The following is a 16,177-nucleotide window of genomic DNA, read 5'->3' as shown; positions in this document are numbered from 1 at the left end:
TCTTTTTTTTTTCTTTTCTGTTTGTAATCGGGCCAAATGGACTGGGTGTGGTGGGTTGAGTAGAGTGATCTTTTATTTTTGGTTGGATTGGACTTTATATTTAGGCATTAATAGATATTTTTTTAAGTTTTAGGATAAATGGGATACTTACTCAAAAGTGTCCCAAACATGTGTTTCTATAACCTAATTCTGTTGTAGTGTTTATAGTTGATCTAGATTAGAAATGGCAATCCGGCTCGTTGTTTGTGAGACAGTTTGTGTTCGGATCGAAATAAGCTCGTGTTTGAATCGAATTGCTTGTTTACTAAACGAGCTGAATTTTTCAGCTAGTTTAATAAACTAGCCAAACAGGAATTGGGATCAGCTTGCTCAAGTTCGGCCCTAATACATATATTTTATATTTATATATTTTATATATTTTATATTTATATATATAAATAAATAATTATATATATAATATAGATTTTTATTATTTAATTTTTTAGCTCAATCTAAATATAATACCCAACTTAATTATAAAAAAACTCATTTATATGTAAAGTTTCTACGATTAAATTAAAATCTAATAGATAAAATCTTATAAATTTGATTTTTGTATACATTCTTTTTAATCCTTCTAACTTATTATTCGTGAGCCAGCTCGTGTTCAACTCGTCAAAAAATAAGCTGCACACAAGTTAAATTTTTCGACTCGAGACTTCAACAAACCAGCTCATGTTGAAACGAGCCAAACACGAGCCTGCCCTAGCTCGCTCTTGTATGGCTCGTTGACACGCCTAATCTGGATATAATGTTTAGTCTGTTAAAATCTAGTTAATTATGACTTGTGTACAATGATCGGAAATACCATTTAATTTATCTTAATATTTTGGATGTTTATTGAAAAAGCTGTTAGTGCATGCTAGCTCCCGCACAAGCTCGGCTGAGATAGCACCAGCTAGCACAGAAGCTGCAGCAGAAGCAAAGAGGCTTGCAAGATTTATGTTTACAACCTCCAAGATTGATGTTTGATTATCTTTCGGATATTCGGTTGACGAGTTTTGGATCAAGAAAATTTTTCATAACCAAGCAGTTGGCCGACGATCCTGTGACGAGAAAGAAAAAGCGATTTGCTTATACCTCAGAAAGTACAAGAAATTCAGAGTGGGTGGCGTGTGTATGTATGTATCTGGTGTTCTTTTTTCATTGCGTCAAATACACGTCGGGCGATCGCCACTGAATCCTCTCATTCACGGCAACTCTGGTGCAAGAAACAGCATTCTGTTGCGTTTTTCTGAGTGTTCTTTGCATTGGATTCATGCTATTGTATGATCTTTCTGTATTTTGTGCTAAGTTTAGGTAAACATGCATGCATGAAGTCGCTGCAACTACAGGCCATTGTAAAAATAGGTCCCTCAACTTCATTTTTCTTTTTCGACATACGCCTTCTAAACTTTATTTATTTTGTTCGAGTCATTTTAGCTTATTCAATTGTTGGGATTTCGCTAAAATTAAACTCTCTGGGAACTAAATTCTACTATTTCCTGACATTTGAGTACTGATTGAAGAATCTCAAAATTGACAACTTTAGTCTACATTGCTTGAATTTTTGTTTGAAAACAATTTAAGATATCTAGATCGAGGTTCATACCTTTGACCTTAAATTGATGAATGAATCCTATAATTCATTTTTAGAATGTTGTTGAAGTTCATTCTGCGGCTGCATGATGAACCATAAAATAATCTTTCAAATCAGAAAATTTAGTTCACTTTCAATACCCAAAATCATATGTATCACTGCAGATTGTCGATCCAGATGTCCTATTATCATAAAGAAACAACTTAATAGGATAAAGAACTAAGATAGTAGCAGGTTTATACACCTATGCTATCTATAATAAAAAAGGAGAAAAAAAAAATCCAAAATTTGTATATATACCATTCTAAATAGGCTTGGAGCTTTTCTGTTGAAAAATGTATTCAACAGAGATTTGGCAATGATGGGTTATATTAGACTTCAGTTATAAACTTGAGCCAGAAATTAGGAATTTGAAGCTATTAATGTATACAGATGCAAAATTTGAAGTGCTTATCTCCTTTTCGTTGTATTCATTTTAGAAAGGAGTGATCAAAAGCATAAGGACTAGGCATTTTCATTACACAAGTTTTTTTTTTCTATATGTAAATAAGGAAAAACAGAGGATGTTTAAGGACTAGGCATTTTCATTACACAAGTTTTTTTTTTTTATATGTAAATAAGGAAAAACAGAGGATGTTCAAACCTACAGTCATTTGCCTCTAGTGAGAACTGCATCATAGGGAGAAAAACTGCTTTTAGCTAAGAAGCCTCTCTCTTGCTGCACTCAACTCCTTTAAGACTTTCGTCACGTCGGATCGTTCATATGGCGATTCGTTCGAGCATGAGAGACCGCAGTCGAACACCAAAACCATGCAATCTCGCACACACTCTTCTTGATAAGCTATATCATTATCAGCTGAGTGCAGGTTTCTGTCTATGATGTCCATGAGATGTTCCGGAGAAGCAGCAGCAGCACGAACATATCCACGAAGGCTTAGTCCGTCTTTGAACATGTCGTCGACGGGCCTCATTCCAGTGAACATCTCCAGCAGAAGAATTCCGTAGCTGTACACATCGCCGAGCCTAGATGGTTTACAGCCCATTCCATACTCTGCACAACATTAGTTAATTGGAAACAGACAATACGAGATTGTCAGGTGAATTCATTTGGATTTGGATTTGGTTCCCACTGTTTCCAAGCCATAGTTACAAAAACTGAATTTGATCTTTTAGTTTATAAATTGACTCTAAAACAGAATCAGATACTTAGAAATAAAGTTTCTGCTCTTGCGTGTTTACTAATCATAATTAATCTGTTTTTAGTAGTAAGCATCAAGCAGTTTATTCTAACTCCAGTTTGTCGGTTTTCGTAGCTAATATCTAGCATCCTTTTTATTTCCCATAATATTTTCTTCCCTTTTCTACTAATTTTTATTAGACTAAATCTCTAATTTTATTTATTAAACTTGTGCCATTCACTTGTTTTTGCAGCAAAAAGTGTTAGATGCAGTATAGATGGGAATCAAATAAAGACGTGTTATATTCTTTTCTGAAATGCTGTAAAGCAGGGAAAAGTAATCATTTTATTGCATATTTCTCACCTGGAGGAACATAACCAATAGATCCTTTGATTCCCACAGTGCTGGTAGATGAACGCTCTGATGATTCGTCAGGCGGTTGCCGCAGAAACTTTGCTAACCCGAAATCGCCCACGTGCGCCGTCATTTCATTGTTAAGAAGGATGTTGCTGGGTTTAAGATCACAGTGAACAATCGGCACGGACCCTCCGTGATGAAGATACTCTAATGCGGAGGCTACGTCGACAGCTATGTTCAACCTCTGGATTAGGCTTAGGCTTCTGAATGGCCTATTTTGGCATGCATTAGGATGTAGCCACTCTTCTAAGCTACCATTAGGCATGTACTCAAAAACCAAGGCCTTGAAATCGTTACCGCGGTGATCCAAACTAGAGCACGATGTAAGAATTTTGACAAGATTTCGATGTCGAATGCTTCTCAGGGCTTCACATTCAGACATAAAACTCCTGAAAGCCCCATGCTGTTGAAGGTTAAGCACTTTCACCGCAACGATGTCGGCATTTTCATAGTTCATGGCGGCTTTATAAACCGACCCAAAACTTCCCGTGCCCATCAGATTATCTGAGGAGAACCCATTTGTAGCCCTGTAGAGCTCATCGTAAGATACTTTCGTGTGTCGGTTTCTTAAGGAAAACCTCAACAGCGGCTTTCTTCGAGAGTTTTTTATCAAGTGATGTATCCGAAGCAAGCACATGATTATAATCAAACACAAAATTGCTCCAGCTATAGGAATGAGTATTACCTTGAGTTTATAATCAGAGTTATGTTTTGCTGCAAAGGCGACCGAAGTGCATTCCGGCAAGTGAAATTCTGGAATTCCCCCACAGAGTTTAGGGTTTCCGATAAGTGAGACTTCGCTCGCATTCTTAAAGACCCCTTTCATCGGCACTCGACCCTCAAAACTGTTGAAGGAGAGATTCAAGTATTGTAGATCTGGGAGCTCATCAAGGAATGCGGGTATTGGGCCCGAGTAGAAGTTTTTTGAGAGATCAAGCTCCTGAAGTCCTCTTAAATTGCTTATGGAGGAAGGAATGGACCCTTGAAATAAGTTATTCTCTAAATGAAGAATTTCCAAGACGGTGCATTTGCCGATGGTGTCTGGAGTCTCACCAGAGAGCCTGTTATTTGAGAGATCAAGCGCCCCGATAATTATCAAGTTGCCCACTTCCAACGGTAATGAACCGTTCAGTAAATTATGCGACAAGTCAAGGAAGTTTGTGAGCGATGAAAGGGTCAAAACTTCTTGCGGAATGCTACCGCTTAGCCTATTATTTGATAGATTTAACGACTCTAGCATTAACATGTTGCTTAATGTCGGCGGAATGGCTCCTTCAAATTCATTGCTGCCGAGATAGAGCTGGTCCATTCGTGTTAGTTTGCCTAAAGTGGGTGGAATTTTGCCCGAGAGCATGTTGTTCGACAGATCCAAGTACTGTAACTGCCAAAGATGACTGATTTCTACCGGAATGGTGCCTCGAAGATCGTTAACACTCATGTCAAGAACAGTTAGATTGATGAGCTTCTCAATCTCAGTAGGTATAATTCCTGATATTTGGTTGTTACTGAGTGACAAAAAATTAAGACTAGTGGAAAGATTGACTATTGATTTGGGCATCATGCCTTGAAGTAGATTGTATCCTAAATCCAATACTTGGAGACTGGTGCAGTTAGTGAGTGCCGTAAAGAAGCTCCAATCACTAGGATTCCTGGCTTCTAGTCGATTGACGGCCAGTGTGAGCCGAAAGAGGCTCTGCAAGGCTCCAAGGCTCTGCGGTATCGTGCCATGGAATGCATTGAATGATAGCTCAAGCTCATATAGCTCAGAAGCATTGGACAAGGATGCTGGAATTTGCGCCCCGAGCTGATTTCCCTCCATAAGAAGGACTTGAAGGTTCGGAAAAGCATTTCCGATATCGGAGGGTAGAGTTCCCTTGAGTTGGTTATAAGAGAGTGCTAAGGTGTTCAGGGATGATAGATTGTAAAGGGATGACGGTATTTCTCCTATTAAGTTGTTCACCCCGAGATCGAGATGTTCTAGAGATGAAAGTCGTCCGAGCGAGATTGGGATCGTCCCCGAGAGATGATTATAACTGCATGCCAAGTAAGAGAGGAATGGAAGTTGTGCAAAGTGAGGAATTTCACCATGAAGGTTGTTTCCTCCTAATGCAAGCACGTTCAGAGAGGAGAGGTTCGCGAGAGTGGGGGGAATGGTTCCCGTGAGACTAGTTGATTGGATTTCAAGCATCTTCAAGGACAGAAGGCCACCAAAGGATGGAGGCATGGCTCCTGACAAGCTATTGTTACCTAAAGAAAGAGAGAGTAGAGAAGAAAGATTCCCAATTGAATCTGGGATCGTCCCTTGTAACATGTTTTGATTCAGGATAAGCTCTCTAAGACCGGAAAGACGCGATAGAGTTGGCGAGATCTCACCGTTGAGCTTATTATCTCTCAAGTTGAGTAGTTGAAGATTAGAGCAATTGCCAAGCGAAGACGGGATCGTTCCACGAAGAGAATTCACACTCAGGTTGAGAAATCGCAGCTGGCGTAGGCTTCCTAGCTCCTCCGGGATGCTTCCGTCTAGCTTGTTGTCGGACAGGTCGATCCTCTGGATGAATGTGAGGTTGGCTACGGAGGGCGATATGAGACCGGCTAGGCGGAGAGACTTGAGGTCGAGGGCCGTGACCCGGTTGGGATGGCGGCGGCCGCAGGAGACACCACGCCACCTGCAGTAGTGAAGAGAGCCGTTATTCCACGAGGAGAGCGCTCCGAACGGATCATCGTCGACGAGGGACTTGAAGGAGAGGAGGGCGGCGCGGTCGGATGCAGCTTCTTTGATCCCGGCGGCGGCAGTGGCAGTGCACCAGGTGGCGGATATCACATATAGTAGAATGATGAGAAAAAATAGTGCATGGAAAAAGCCTTCCTTTCTACGAACTAAGACAAGAGAAGCTAAAGCCACAGTTATCCTGCAGTAGCTCTTGGTTGGTATTTAATCTTGGGAACTGGATAGATAACAAACTAACTTCGACGCTTAGTCAAAATCCTATTTCGTTGTCGGAAGGTAGTAATACCATGGTGTGAGAATACTGATGTACCTTGTACCGCAATATTTCTGCAAAATGTCACTAACGGTAATTGGTTAAAAGCTTAATAATTAGTATCCGAGTTTTTAAGTTCGAAATTGGTTAAAGTTTTTTAAGTTCGAAATTTAATTAGGTAAGTTTTAATATATTTGATTAATGTGTTAGGGTTATCTCTTTTAAAATATGATCAAATTTGATTAGGTAAGCTTTAATATATTTTTTGTTTAATTTGTATATTTAGAAAATGATGAAAAATAAATTGTTAAATGTTAATAATTTTTTAATTATTAGAATTTTATTTGTTGCATTATTATAATTTATATGCAAATAAATAATATAATTTTTTAAAATTTTATTTTATCAAATTCATTTTTCATCATTTTTTAAATATACAAATAAAGCAAAAAATATATTAAAGCTTACCTAATCAAATTTGATCATATTTTAGAAGAGATAACCCTAACACATTTAATAATTTTTTAACTTTAAAATTTTCTTTGTTGTATTATTATAATTTATATGCAAACAAATAATATAATTTTTTTAAATTTTATTTCATCAAATTTATTTTTCATTATTTTTTAAATATACAAATTAAACAAAAAATATATTAAAGCTTACATAATAAAATTTGGTCATATTTTAGAAGATATAACCTGACACAATTAGTGAGTTGACGTTTTGCACAGTTGACTGGAATAAACAAGGAGACTAGTGGACGAAAAAGAACGAATTATCGGAGGTTAATTATTTATAGGATAAACTTCAAAAACCACCCTTGGTTTCGCACTTTCTCACTACAGTATCCTGTGATTTAAAGTATATCAATTTAGTGCCCCGTGGTTTTATTTTTCTATTTTTGTCAGTTTCTTCGTAAATATTTCGTTAAATTATATGCAAAATCCTTCAGATACCTACCTACGTTTATCGAATATTCACTTTAGGGCCTGTTTGTTTCGAGGGAAGTAGGGTGGAAGTGGGACGGGGAAAGTGATTTTCGGTGAAAACTGACCACTTCCGCTGTTTGGTTCATCGTAATTTTATTACGTCCGAAAGTCCAGTTCACCTAAAATAATGAACTTGACTTCGCCCTCTCATGAAGCAAAGTCAATTCCGGTGAAGTAAAAAAAGGCAAGAATGGATTAATGTGTTAGGATTACCTCTCTAAAATATGATCAAATTTGATTATGTAAGCTTTAATATATTTTTTGTTTAATTTATATATTTAGAAAATGATGAAAAATGAATTTGTTAAATGTTAATAATTTTTTAACTTTAGAATTTTATTTGTTGCATTATTATAATTTATATGCAAACAAATAATATAATTTTTTAAAATTTTATTTTATAATTATACATATATATAATTGTTATATACATATATAATTATATTAATTTTTATTTATTATAATTTATTATTGACTATAAGTTACAAAATAGACAATGATATCACTTTGGAGGTAAGTATATCTGGGATGGAGAGCTACATTTTTTACGTCATCTACTTCCTACCAAACAAACAACAGAACTCGTAAAACTGCACTTCCACAGTTAGAAACAAACAGCAGAAGTGAACTAATTTTCACCCCAACTCCACTTCAACTCAAAGTCCACTTCCACTCTAAGTCTACTTACGTTGAAACAAGCATGCCCTAAAATAATGAACTTGACTTCGCCCTCCCATGGGACGAAGTCAATTCCGGTAAAGTGAAAGAAGATAACAATGGATTAATGTGTTAGGGTTACCTCTTCTAAAATATGATGAAATTTGATAAGGTAAGCTTTAATATATTTTTTGTTTAATTTGTATATTTAGAAAATGAAGAAAAATGAATTTGTTAAATATTAATAATTTTTTAACTTTAGAATTTTATTTGTTGCATTATTATAATTTATATGCAAACAAAAAATATAATTTTTTAAAATTTTATTTTATAATTATACATATATATAATTATATACATATATAATTATATTAATTTTTATTTATTATAATTTATTATTTACTATAAGTTACAAAATAGACAATGATATCACTTTGGAGGTAAGTATACCGGGGGTGGAAAGCTATACTTTTTACGTCATCTACTTCCTACCAAACAAATTAATAATAGAACTCGCAGAACTGCACTTCCACAGTTAGAAACAAACAGCAGAAGTGAACCCTTTAGTTTTAACTTTGTCACTGATTTAAGAAAATTAGTGAAATTGATAATAAAAAAAGAAAAATAAATCATAGGGCACTAAATTAATATACTTTAAATCACATGGTACTAAAGTGAGAGAGTGTGAAACTATAGGGATGGTCTTTGAAGTTTTTTGTTATTTATATATAAAAATGTATGGAGACCCCCTCAACTATAGGTGGTTCTGAAATAGCCCTCTTAAGTTTTTTGAAAGGAGAATTTCCTCATTGCCTTTGTAAAAGGCATGTATTTACACAGATGGCCTTAGAAGAACAGAAATATCACTTTTTAAAAAATCAGTAGTGAAGGGCTGTCCCAAACTCTCAATCCACATAAAATAAAACTGGAGGGAGCAAATTTCGAATTTGCCTATAGAACATAATCAACATACGTTTTACGTAGAGACTAGATCTTCTAAAATAATCAAATTAACTAAAATAATCAAATAGTTTAATCGGTCAATTTTCACAAGAAAAGCTACTAATTAAAAAGTCATTCTGGTAGTATGTTTTGCATATCTAATCTTGCAAACTTTCACAACAAAAAAAAAAAAAAAAAAAAAAAAAAANAGTGTTATTTAAAAAACATCCTTATATCGAAAGATTTTTATAGTGCCATTTAATTGTAACTGCACATTTGCGTATTGTAAAAAATGAACCAAGTGGCTAACTAAAGGCACCCACTAACAGTATATTCGTGCAACGCATCGCTATTTCAATACAACCAAAATTTGTTGTGTTATAAAGAAATTGGTGGAAATTGGTGGACAATTAGTGGATTGACGTTTGTAGAGGTGACTGGAGTAAACGAGGAGACCAGTCCACGAAACAGGTCGAATTATTGGATGCTAATTTTTTACAATAAAAATGTAAGGAGACCGCTCACCAATTGTATATTCTGAAATAGCTCCCTTAAGATTTTTAAAAAAGAAATACTATACATACACTCTAAAGCTTCGTTTGGTTCGGGTATAAGTAAGAACTAGTTATACCGAGAATAGTTACAAGTATGAATTTTCGTAGAAATAAGTGTATTTCTTTATTTGGATGAAAATATGAGTATAAAGTGGAACTAAAAAAATCATATTTGGATAAAAAATATGAGTATAATATGGAATAGTCGGTAGTTATAAATAGAAAATAATGATATTACCTTTATAATTGAATTTAAATTGTCGCTGAAGTACGTACGTACAAATGGATTTGAATCGTGTTTTATGTCTTTCTAGTATGTTATCGTACTTAGGTTACGTTTCTTGTGAGACTTTTTGTGTTGGCTAGCTTACGACAAAGAACGTGCTTTCAACGGCACTTACTCTCCAAAGTCAACGCTAGCAGGCTGCACATAAGCTGCGTTTTCTTTTTCTTGTGGTCTATGTATGTACGTGTGTGGCGGCCGGAGAGACTTAAAAAGATGAAAGACTAAATGANGAGATGGATTTTTAATAGATAAATAATATATGAACATTTTTCTAGGCATTTTGAAATAACTCACTTAATTGTATATATTTTTTTTTTTTGTGGAGAGCCCCTCCATGTCGGTTTTTTTTTTGAGTTTTCATACTTAGTTTAGCTATCAAATTTAATAACTCTAATCTATAACTATATTGAAACCCCGTTCCTTCCTATCCACGTGGCAAAATTAGCGTAATTTACCTTTTGTGGGCCCTACCCGTTAGATAGTTTATTAGTTAATTAATTAACTTCTGTGGATCCTGTCATCTTAAAATAATTTGTTAATTAATTAATTGGTGGGACCTACCCAACTAATTGCTTTTCCTTCCCATTTAATTTTTTCCTGGTCCTTCGCTCCTCTACTTCGTCTTCCACCTCCGCTCCTTCTTCTTCCGCCTCTTCGATCCCTGCTACCCCACATCTTCGATACCGCCTCCGTTTCGATCCCGGTTGCTCTCTCTATCTCTCATCTCCCCTCCTCACCGACCCTTGCCTTCGATCCTCTTCGTCCCCTCGACCTCTCCCCTCCCCCGAAACCCTAGCTCTCTCGATCGTGGGGGGTGGCGTGCAGCCATAAAGCTTGCGGGGCTCAGATAGGTGGAGAACGCCCACGACGAGTCGATCTGGGCGGCGACGTGGGTCCCTGCCATCGACTCCCGCCCCGCGCTCCTCCTCACGGGCTCACTCGACGAGACCGTGAGGCTCTGGCGCCCTGACGAGCTCGCCGCAGCAGCGCCGCCCTCGCGCGGCCACGTCCTCGGCGTTGTCGCCGCCGCCGCCCACCCCTCCGGCTCCCTCGCCGCCGCCGCCGCCGCCTCCCTCGACAGCTCCGTCCGCATCTTCGACGTCGACTCCAACGCCTCCATCGCCTCCCTCGACGCCTCCCTCCCTCCTCCGAGGTCTGGGGCTTGCAGTTCGACCCCAAGGTAACGCCACCTTTCAATAGATCTCCGTTTCTTTGGATTGCAAAAAAGCAGAAATCCAATCTTTAATTAGTTTTTATTATTCTTCTGATCCGGCATAGCGGCGGCAGCGGCGGTGCTGGCGCCGGCATCGCCCGTGGATTCGTAGGATTACTGGCGGAAGTTTTTCCGCACCGCGGCGGACGCCGACATCTTCCGGGTGATCGAGAAGGCCATCGCGGTCTCCATCGTAGACTTTCCTGACGAGCTCCGCACCGGCGCGCTCGGATCGGGGAGGAGAGCCACACGCTCGGAGAGGTTTTGAGAATCAAGGGCGTTCATAGCGCTGGCCGGGAGCACGTCCGCGACTAGATTTCGATGCCGAATTGCTTTGCCCCGAAGGTGTTTGATGAATTGCCTGAATGAATTTTTGTGTGTGTGATGTTGCAGTCGGACGGGGTGCTGTTCGAGTTGCTGAGAAGGCTGCAGCTGATGGAGCTTTCAGTGCAGACGCTGCAGGTGCGGCCTTCAAGTACCAACACTCAAGAGCAACATGAAAAATCATTCAAGTAAAAAGTTCTCTTCGTCACGTATTAGAATTTAAGTGTTATTAATATCAACTCATCTTCCACGTTATCGTCATTAATACTTCTGTAAAAAGTTAATAAAACTTCTAAATTATTAGATCTACAGCGCCGCCCTCGCACAGTCACGCCCTTGGCGTCGTCGCCGCCGCCACCCACCCCTCCGGCTCCCTCGCCGTCGCCGCCTCCCTCGACAGCTCCATTCGCGTCTTCGACGTCGACTCCAACGATAGTTCGACCCCAAGTACTGCTACGAGGGCGAAAGCTGCTACAAGAGGGACTGGAACTCCTCCAAGGGCTAACAGTGAACTTATAATGGATGATTAAGCAAACTCCCCAGCACTTAAAAAAGAGGGCTTAAAAGAAGGCAAACAATTAGGTTAAGTATTCCCACTGCTGGCTGGCTTTAGAATGTAATGGTACAGCCTGGATTGACATACCTGCTTTCTATTTCATTTACATATTGCATGATTCCATCGATGAGCATATTAGGCTAATATGACTTGCAAGCTTTTCTATTTTATTCCTCTCTAAGAAGTTTGGCGTTGTTCATCTATTCACATTATGTTGGTGAAACGAACGACGTTTCATTTTTGTTTTAAAATGGCATATATACTTTCTGTATCATGCGCATTTGTCCAGTAGGGCATGGGCACGTGTGCAGCAGTTAGGGGGTGGTGTTTTTGCAGCATTTCGGGAAATCCAACATAAGATAATGAAAATAGCATGTATTCTACATGTATCTACCAGCTATGAATTTTTCGCTGAACGTTTTGACATCACGACACTGTGGATGCAAGATAGCCATCTTTTCATTGAAATCATTTTCCAACATATTTTCTTACCAGTAACTTTATGTGAAGTCATTATCAATACTAAATCATTTGCACAGTTCAGAGAGCCCAGATCAGAAATACTAGCGTCTGAAATCTGAAATTCATTTTGTCATCTTTAGAAGATTTGTTTTTCCTTTTAAAAGATAGGTGACCACCCAACATAAATCGGGAAGTTATTGTTTAGAATTTTGAGGAATCTCAGATAATTTTGATGAAACATTGTGAAGAACCGGAGGTGACTCATCAAGTTTTTAAGCTGTTGCTATTATTATATATCATTATTATTGCATGATTCGACACCGCCTTCTACTAAACTAGGCCTAATGATCCTCATGAAGGCAAAGTTGCTTTCTGCGAGTGGCCAAGCTACTTTAGTTAAATCTTGGGATGTTATTGATATGGTGTTTTCAAAGCTCACAAAAATAGCAGAGATATTCTTTTGATTTGTTAGCCACTATGCAATCATAGCTTTCGAAAGGCTCATGTGCATAGGCTTCATCTTATTATGCAATCAGAGGTTTTATGATTTCATTCTCGATGTTATCAAATGTGTCGAAGATTAAACCGGAAGCTTTTGAACAAATCTTAGCTAATTCAATTTCGTGCTTAGTGAGACGTCGCGAGGATCTGTTGTTCTGATAAATGAAGGAAGATGTTTGGGGCATTGATTGTTGATGTTTATTCATGTACTGAATTTATTGTTGTTGTTGGTGATGATGATGATGATTACTTGACTTTAGAACTGGTTAGGCAAACTCTTGAAACAATTTACTGATTTAGAAGTGACACCAAAAAACCATATAACACGAGTTTTGTTGTGCAAGGTTTATTGCTAGGGAACAAAAATCCGAATTGGTACGGTATACGCCCCTACTAGGATCTGCAAGAGTATGGCACAGTGTCTTTGAAGAGTCTACAACATATTGTCATAAGGGTAATAAGGCAACCTTACTGAAAAACGGAAAAACTGTAATCAGCATTTAAAAGTTAAGACCTTTCTGGCCTCCCAGTGAGAGCAGTATCCCAGAATTCATCACGCATCGTGTTTGAGCTCTGCACTGGTTATCAGCTGAGTATGCTTCCAAGGCTTTGGCTTCGGATTTTCTTACTATTCTCTGCATTCAAGCAAAAATAAGGCTCGATCTATCATAGTATTCACACATGAATAGATATTAAAGGCATAAATGGTCATAACAAATATCGATTTTTATGACAGTTTGACATGTCAGAAATTGTGAAGAGAAAGCTAGCACAAGCCAGATGCAGTACATAAATAAATGAATAAAAATAAAATATCTATATAAAGTTCTAAGAATAAATGTGGTTTGATAACTATCGTGATGTTTTAATGTTAAAAATTACAATATTCAAAAAAATATTGGATATATTTCATAGATGCCCTGTAGGAACTATTAATTTCATCAATACCTTCAAAATTAAATAATATCACAGATGCCCTCCAAAATGTGAAAATTTTCATAAATACCCCTCTCTAGTTAGATCCGTTAAAGCCCATTTGAATCTGAGTTAAATTTTTAAAATACCATTTTTACCCTTATCTTTTTAATAGTAGAAATCTAATAGGTATTTCAAAATAATTTTTGTAAATCTAAATTTGAGTATTTAATATATAATTAATTATTAATATATAATTAATAATAAAAAATATATAAAATTGTATTTTAAATATAGTAGTTTTTTATCTGATTTGTTTTTGTTTTTTGGTTTTGGGTTCGGTTCAGATTCGGTTTAATATAGACCAAAACTATAACTGAATTTACATACGACGGGATTTTATTTTTTGGTACCTATAACTAAAACTATCCCTATTCAGCATTGATTAAACTTATCCCATTTTAAATCGAGTTTAGATAAAATTCCGTATCTATATCAATTCACATTCCTAATTAGTATAGTAATTTGAAATAAATTATAGATTTTATTTTTTTCCTATTTAAAAATAAATCACATAATTGTTTTGTCGATTGAAATAAAAGAGAGTTTGTTTCAAAAGCTAAAATATATTATATTTCAATTTTTTAATACACTTAATGTAGATAAATTATCGAGAATAATTTTTATTAAAATTTTTTTAAGTTTTCAAGATTAAAGAAAGATCGAATAATTTTTAACATTATTTTCATTTAAATTTTTATATATAGTTATTTATTTGATAAAAAATAAATGAGCCATTAGATTTGGTAAAATCATCAAAAAAACTAAAAAAATCTTTTTTTTTATACACTGAATTCGGTTTTTTTTTTTAATAAAAAGTTAATGGGATATAATAACAAAAATGAAAGTTGAGGGAGCTATTTCAAAATGGCATATAGTTAGGGGTTTCCATACATTTTTAGTTAAAAGATATTTGAGGGTAAATAAGGTCATTTTAAAAATTAACCCATCTTTAACCATGTAATAACTATAGTAAAACTAACAGAACTAATAGTAGGGGATTAATGATAATTTTTTATGTTTACAGGGGTATTGGTGATATTTTATAACTTTATAGGGCATCTATGATATTTTAAACTTTGGAGGGGTATCCATGAAATTGCCCCAAAATATTCTCATATTTTTTCAATATATTTTAAAATTACTAAAACTTTTAAAATAAATATGATCTACTCTTTACAAAATAACTTATAGAAATATAAGATTTAAAATTTAAATTTAAATTTTAAAAGATAAAAGATTATAATATATCTGCCCGCCGCATCGCGCGGGTTACTACACTAGTACTCATTAACCGTTAATTAGTTTTTTTATTAAATTTAATAAAATCATTGGTTAATTTGACAAAAAAATTTATTTTTCTGACTAAAATCACTTAATTTTAGAGTAAATCAAAAGCGGAACGTTCTTAACACAAAATAATAAAAATTTAGAAGCAATTTTAGAACTACTTATACGTAAGGATGTCTTCGTAAATTCAACCCACTTTCAGTTCTAATCTTACCATTTTACTAATACAAAAGACGTCTTTTTTCTACAAATCTTGCCATTAGGGACTAGAAAAGGTGGGATAAGATTGAAAGGCCATTGGATAAGAGATTGTAGAGATTATAATTCTTTTAGGTTGTAGATTTAGTATTTCTTCTCAAAAAATCTACATATTTTATATATCCAACATGACGCTCCCACGTTAATTTGCGCAAAACAGGTTGGGATGGGCCCATTTTTTTTCATTTCAATTCTTCTCTCTTCCTACATTCTCTAGGGTTGATTCCGGTGGAGAAGGTGGGGTGAGACCCACTTTTTTTTTCCTACCCAATTCTTTTTTCTGTTTTATTATCCATCAATCTCTTTCTCATCTTTTACTGTACAATTTATTTTTAACTTATGAATATATAAAACTAAAATTTATATTTGATACATAGAATATAAAAAATATAAAAAGCTATGTGTAAAAAGTTTTATAATTTAAATTTTTATAATGAGATTTTAGAAATATAGTATATAAAATTTAATTTTATACCCGATGCACGAAATATTTCTCCTCTAATACTTTCTCTTTTCTGTCTCAACTATAACAAATTATTATTGTCAGAACCGAGTCTATTGGTGCATTGCATCAATTTACACTATATAATGTGTATAATTACACTAGTTGAAATCGAATGTGACGCTCCCGGTTGATTTTGACAAATGAGGGTTGGAGTGGAGCCCATCACTTTGTTTTCATCCCAATTCTTCTCTTTGCCCATTCTCCATGTTGATTTGAGCGGAACAAAGGGCTAAGTGGGGTAGGGTCCATATTTTTTTAGTTGAAATCCAACGTGGTGTTCTCTTGCGCTAATTTGCCCATTCTCCACGTCGGGAGTGGGGAGTGTGGTGGGGTGGGCCCTTTTTCTATACCACCTAGATTCTCCTTCTCTCTCTCGTCCTCGATCAATCTCTCTGATCTTTTACTGTATAATATATTTTTAACTAATCAATATTATAAAATTAAAATTTATATTTAATATATACAATA

At 36.0% G+C, this 16,177-nt stretch overlaps 3 protein-coding genes across 6 annotated transcripts; 1 reads left to right on the top strand and 2 right to left on the bottom strand.

Annotated features, from left to right (window-relative positions):
• LOC109710579 (probable LRR receptor-like serine/threonine-protein kinase At3g47570) lies at window positions 2,088-3,902 on the bottom strand. Its single transcript, XM_020233275.1, has 2 exons — window positions 3,160-3,902; window positions 2,088-2,669 (listed from the first exon to the last, which is right to left on the bottom strand). The coding sequence occupies exons 1-2, from the start codon at window positions 3,848-3,850 to the stop codon at window positions 2,314-2,316; spliced, it is 1,047 nt and encodes a 348-aa protein (XP_020088864.1). The 5' UTR covers window positions 3,851-3,902; the 3' UTR covers window positions 2,088-2,313.
• On the bottom strand, window positions 3,859-7,740 carry LOC109710330 (receptor kinase-like protein Xa21). Its single transcript, XM_020232840.1, has 3 exons — window positions 7,736-7,740; window positions 4,010-6,122; window positions 3,859-3,879 (listed from the first exon to the last, which is right to left on the bottom strand). Exons 1-3 carry the CDS (start codon window positions 7,738-7,740, stop codon window positions 3,859-3,861), a joined length of 2,139 nt encoding a protein of 712 aa, XP_020088429.1.
• LOC109710583 lies at window positions 10,157-12,087 on the top strand. 4 transcript variants are annotated; one of them, XR_002216395.1, is made up of 3 exons: window positions 10,157-10,805; window positions 10,904-11,350; window positions 11,475-12,087. XR_002216395.1 is itself a non-coding variant. In XM_020233283.1 (3 exons), the coding sequence occupies exons 2-3, from the start codon at window positions 11,274-11,276 to the stop codon at window positions 11,690-11,692; spliced, it is 303 nt and encodes a 100-aa protein (XP_020088872.1). In that variant the 5' UTR covers window positions 10,171-10,805; window positions 11,232-11,273; the 3' UTR covers window positions 11,693-12,087. The 4 variants fall into 4 exon arrangements, 3 of the variants coding, with proteins under 3 accessions (XP_020088872.1, XP_020088870.1, XP_020088869.1); XM_020233283.1 differs by having other exon boundaries at window positions 10,171-10,805; window positions 11,232-11,350; window positions 11,467-12,087; XM_020233281.1 differs by having other exon boundaries at window positions 10,171-10,805; window positions 10,913-11,350; window positions 11,467-12,087.

Source organism: Ananas comosus, linkage group 5 (genome assembly GCF_001540865.1).
Source record: "Ananas comosus cultivar F153 linkage group 5, ASM154086v1, whole genome shotgun sequence".
Lineage (NCBI taxonomy): Eukaryota > Viridiplantae > Streptophyta > Magnoliopsida > Poales > Bromeliaceae > Ananas > Ananas comosus.
The sequence above is the reverse complement of the archived record's forward strand: the minus strand, read 5'-3'. Positions and strand labels throughout refer to the sequence as shown.

Coding starts and splice junctions, on each gene's coding strand:
- LOC109710583 (XM_020233281.1), top strand. CDS start 11,223: ATGTTGCAGTCGGACGGGGTGCTGTTCGAGTTGCTGAGAAGGCTGCAG. Junction 11,351..11,466: donor CAACATGAAAAATCATTCAA/GTAAAAAGTTCT, acceptor CTAAATTATTAG/ATCTACAGCGCCGCCCTCGC.
- LOC109710330 (XM_020232840.1), bottom strand. Junction 3,880..4,009: donor TCTTTAAGAATGCGAGCGAA/GTCTCACTTATC, acceptor TCATTCCTATAG/CTGGAGCAATTTTGTGTTTG.
- LOC109710579 (XM_020233275.1), bottom strand. CDS start 3,850: ATGTGCTTGCTTCGGATACATCACTTGATAAAAAACTCTCGAAGAAAG. Junction 2,670..3,159: donor TATTGGTTATGTTCCTCCAG/GTGAGAAATATG, acceptor AATGTTGTGCAG/AGTATGGAATGGGCTGTAAA.